Below are 4,818 nucleotides of genomic sequence, written 5' to 3'. Positions count from 1 at the left end.
TTGACCTATTTATAAGTTCTTTAGGGCAAAATTCAGAGAAGAGCTGCTGTAGAACATAATTTAGGTTTTCTTAAAGTTTCTTTATAGTTTTTAGAGTTTTATTTGTGTTATGGCTTGCTAGAAGCCTTGCTAAGGTAAGGGGTGAAACCCAACCGTTTATTGGTATGTTCTTAAAAATTATTTATTGGTTTTAATCCTAATGTTTTTATGTTTTTGATTGTTTTACTCATCTATAAAATTGTTTAATTCTGTATAATCCTTTGATTTATCGTAGACTTCGGGCACGTTAAATGCTTAGTATTCCCTGCGAACTAATTCACTAGTTTTGTCTTGCCAAAAATCAATCAATTGCATGAAACTACCTTAGACAATTAATTCTTGAGTTTTTATTGTTAAATCATCCGACTAAAATCATCTTTCGTTTGAATTTTAGTTGAGTTATAAAATAAATATTGTTAAGACTACCAGTAGATGTGTTGTGTGTGGATCCCTAAACCTTAGCACCTTAATATATTGTTATTTTCACTCAATTTAAATTACTTTCACTAAACTATTAAAAATCTCTTCAATTAAACTTTATTATTTTAGTTTTATTCTCTTGTGGTTTGCTAATCAATTCCCTTTTCCCTGTGGATTCGATCTCGGACTTACCGAGTTATTACTTCGCGACAATCCTACACTTGGGAGCATTATTTAAGTCACAGCAGCTGCTTCCAGTCGGACCGGCTCTTGTCCCTCCAGAGTAATGTCCGTAGCTCGGCTTCCCGCTGAAAGCAATAATCCGAAGCCTAAAAGAGCCAAAGTGGAAATCCGACCAGTTCTGGGCTTCTCGGACGAGGACAAGATCAAAACCATTCAACCCCATAATGATGCTCTAGTAGTCACACTCATGATAGGAGGGTATGACGTGAAGAGAGTGTTAATGGACCAGGGTAGCATTGTCGAGGACATGTACCCCGACCTGTACAAGGGGTTGAGGTTAAAACCCGAGGACCTGACAACCTACAATTCCCCTCTGATTAGTTTCGAGGGGAAGACTGTTATTCCAAAGGGTCTGACCAGACTACCCATACAGACTTGTTCGGAAATGGTGGAGGTAAACTTCATCGTGGTGGATGCCTATTCCCCCTACACAGTTATTATGGCCAGACCCTGGCTCCATGCTTTGGAAGCCATTTCATCCTCCCTGCACTAGAAAGTAAAACACCCCTTGAGGGGCCGCGTCAAAGAAATTGTGGGAAATCAACCTGTGGCTCAGCAATGCCTTGTGGCTGCCATCTCACGACAACACGAAACTAGCTCCTTGGCCTCTGCCGAAAGGGACTTATAGCAATCAAAAACTCTAGAGTCGCAATCCCATGGACCAGCCGAAAAGCCCAAATGCGAGGATTTGGAAAAATTTGTAATCGGCGGTGATCCGGAGATGTTCTTTCAGGTCAGGCTCAACTACCCCCTCAAGAGAAGGAGGAGCTGTTAGTATTCCTCAAAAGAAACATTGATGTGTTTGCATGGGACGCTTATGAGGCTCTGGGGGTGGACCCAAATTTTATCTGCCATCATTTGAACGTTAACCCATCCATCATTCCAAAGAAGCAACTACCTCGGCGCCCCTCCAAAGAACATGCAAACGCTATCAAGGAAGAGGTGGTGAAGCTCAAAAAGGCAGGGGCAATCAAGGAGGTCTTTTACCCCGAATGGTTGGCCAATACTGTAGTAGTGAAGAAGAAGAGCGGGAAATGGCAAGTATGTGTGGACTTCACGGATTTTAATAAAGCCTGTCCAAAAGATCCCTTCCCTATGCCTCGAATAGACCAATTGGTGGATGTAACGGTAAGCCATCCTCGAATGAGTTTCTTAGACACCTTTCAAGGGTATCATCAGATACCGCTTGCCTTGGACGATCAAGAAAAAACAACATTTGTCACTTCCATTGGAAACTACCACTATAAGGTGATGCCATTTGGTTTAAAGAACGCAGGGTCAACCTATCAAAGGATGATGACAATAATGTTTGATCCCCAGTTGGGCAAAAGTATTGAGGTCTACATAGACAACATGGTGGTGAAGAGTAAGGTGGTGTCCGAGCACGTTACAGACCTCGGAAGCATCTTTGAAATCCTAAGGAAACATAGGTTGTGCCTAAACGCTTCCAAGTGCTCGTTCGGTGTCGAATTAGGCAAGTTCCTGGGATACATGGTGACTCATAGGGGTATTGAGGTCAACCCCAATCAAATCAAAGCCATTAACAGTTTACAAACACTCTGGAATCCCAAAGAGGTCCAGAAGCTTACCGGAATGGCTGTCGCCCTGAACCGATTTATTTATTGGTCGGCGGATAAGTGCAGACCTTTCTTCCTCTTGATGAAAAGGTGGAAAGGATTTGAATGGACCAAAGAGTGTGTGTTGGCTTTCCAACAACTTAAAGAATATCTATCGCGGCCACCTATCATGTCCAGTCTTGAGGTGGATGAGGTCCTGTTCGCATACATCTCTGTGGCCCCTCACGCTATAAGTTTGGTATTGTTACGAGTTGACAATGGCGTACAACGGCCAGTTTACTATGTAAGCAAATCACTACATGAGACCGAGGTTCGGTATCTACCACTAGAAAAGGTCGTCTTGGTGGTGGTACTCGGCACACGAAAGCTTTCCCATTACTTCCAAGCACATACAGTTGTCGTCCTGACTCAGCTCCCGCTCAAAGCTATACGTCGAAGTGCTAGTTACACGGGGAGAATTGCTAAATGGGGCATGATCCTAAGGGCTTTTGATATCAAGTACATGCCTCGTACCTCTGTCAAGGGCCAGGTCCTCGCGGACCTGGTGGCCGAGTTCGCCGAACCCCCATTAGAAGAAGTGACAGAAGCACAACACATGGATGGAAAATCGATTGGCATGATCTCCCAACAGGACCCCCTATCTTGGAAAGTGTACGTTGATGGCGCAGCAAACCAAAAGGGGTCTGGGGTGGGGATAGTACTAATATCCCCCGAGAAAATCACTATTGAGAAATTGCTAAGACCGGGATTCTCGACCACAAATAACGAGGCCAAATATGAGGCCCTTCTAATGGGAATGACTATGGTTCAGAAAATTGGCGGGAAGGCAATAGAGATGTTCGCAGACTTAAAATTAATCGTTGGCCCAGTAAAAGGAGAATTTGAGGCGAGGGACGAAAGAATGCAGAGGTACTTAAGTCAGGTGGAACACCTACGGTCAGGATTCGAATCTTTAACTTGTTGCACATCCCTAGAAGTGGAAACACCCATGCTGACTCCCTGGCCACGCTTGCTACCTCCTCGGCACAAGGTCTTCCTCGGGTCATCCTTGTGGAAGATTTGTACAAACCTACAGGGGTGGAGAAAGAAATGGTCCATGTTCACCATGTCAGGGTAGGGTCTAGCTGGATGGACCCCATAATATCATTCTTAAAGGACAACATCCTGCCTGAGGAAAAATCAGAAGCAATAAAGGTGCATAGGAAGGCTCCTCGATTCTGGTTGTCCGAGGACCAAAAGTCATACAAACGCTCATTTTCCAGGCCTTACTTGCTGTGCATCACCCTAAGGCAACAGAATTACTGCTGGAGGAATTACATAAAATAAAGTATAAAAAATTTAAAATAAATCTATTATTTTTTTTTATATACAAGATAGAAATTTTTCTCTAACCTAATCTAAGTGTATATCAGTGTGAAACTCTCTCCTGGAGAGTTGAACCCCGACCATTGCCCCCCACACTCTATAAGTACTTATACTTGTAGAGTGACCATCACACCAAGAATGCACGATGGTTATTATTTATTTTGATTACATATCATAATTTTATTTTAATTAGTTTGATTATATCATGTAGTATAGTTGTATACTATCCAATACAATAGAGTTGGGTCTTAAAAACTTCAGTTGCCCAAAGGGACTATTTCTTTCTATGATAAGTGATTTCGTCCTCATTAATTGTTAAATTTGTTTTATATATCCTATTAGGATAGTTTAATGTAGCTAAAACTCTATTATTTAAGTTAAAGAAATTAAAATTTTGACTTCAACTAAAATTATATTTATCCTTTTAATGTTTTTTGATATTTTGATTTAAACAAAACTCTATTATCTAAGTTAAAGAGATTTAAAATTGTACGGTAACTAAAATTCTATTACAACAAAAATTGAAGAAACTTAAAATAAAATTTAAGATTTATATTTAATTATTTTAATAACATACCATAATTGCTGCCAAAAAAAATAACATATCATAATTTTGTATTTACATATTGTGTTGGAGTCAAGTAACCATAATTAATTTTTTTTAAAAAAATTCAAAGTACTCACAATATATATACATACATATATATATATATATATATATTTATATATTATATAATTAACTCCCATTTATTTAGGAATTCATTAATCAAGCTAATTAATTATATCGTTAAATTTTATCCAAAAAAAAATTATATCATTAAATGTAAATATATAAGGCTATAAGCAATTAATTTAGGAAAAAAAAATTAACGTATGCCCTAAGGCTATTAGTTTATGAAATATATTTTAAAATTTTATTTGGAAAAATAAAAAGACAACTGATTTTTTTTAGGGTAAACTACGTATTTAGACCATATTTCAATTTAGTCCCTAACATTTTAATTGGGTCAATTTGGTTCCTAATTTTTTAGTATTGTGTCAATTTAGTCACTGTCATTATCTTTTAGATGAAAATTAATAACACATCAAATGGCCAAAATAAAAATTTTAGTGTATTTTCACATCAATGAAAGCTAATTTTTTATTTTGGCCATTAGATGCGTTATCAATTTTC

General features: G+C 38.6%; 1 protein-coding gene across 1 annotated transcript; it reads left to right on the top strand.

Moving 5' to 3' along the window:
* Nucleotides 1-745: 745 nt before the first annotated feature.
* On the top strand, nt 746-1,195 carry LOC126705791 (uncharacterized). Its single transcript, XM_050404996.1, has one exon. The coding sequence runs from the start codon at nt 746-748 to the stop codon at nt 1,193-1,195; it is 450 nt and encodes a 149-aa protein (XP_050260953.1).
* The last annotated feature ends 3,623 nt before the right edge of the window (nt 1,196-4,818 follow it).

The sequence above is a fragment of the Quercus robur genome, chromosome 2 (assembly GCF_932294415.1).
Source record: "Quercus robur chromosome 2, dhQueRobu3.1, whole genome shotgun sequence".
Classification (NCBI taxonomy): domain Eukaryota; kingdom Viridiplantae; phylum Streptophyta; class Magnoliopsida; order Fagales; family Fagaceae; genus Quercus; species Quercus robur.
This window is presented reverse-complemented; position numbering and strand designations above follow the sequence as displayed.

Bases quoted from the DNA above. Each gene is read 5' to 3' on its own strand.
- LOC126705791 (XM_050404996.1), top strand. From the start codon at position 746: ATGTCCGTAGCTCGGCTTCCCGCTGAAAGCAATAATCCGAAGCCTAAA.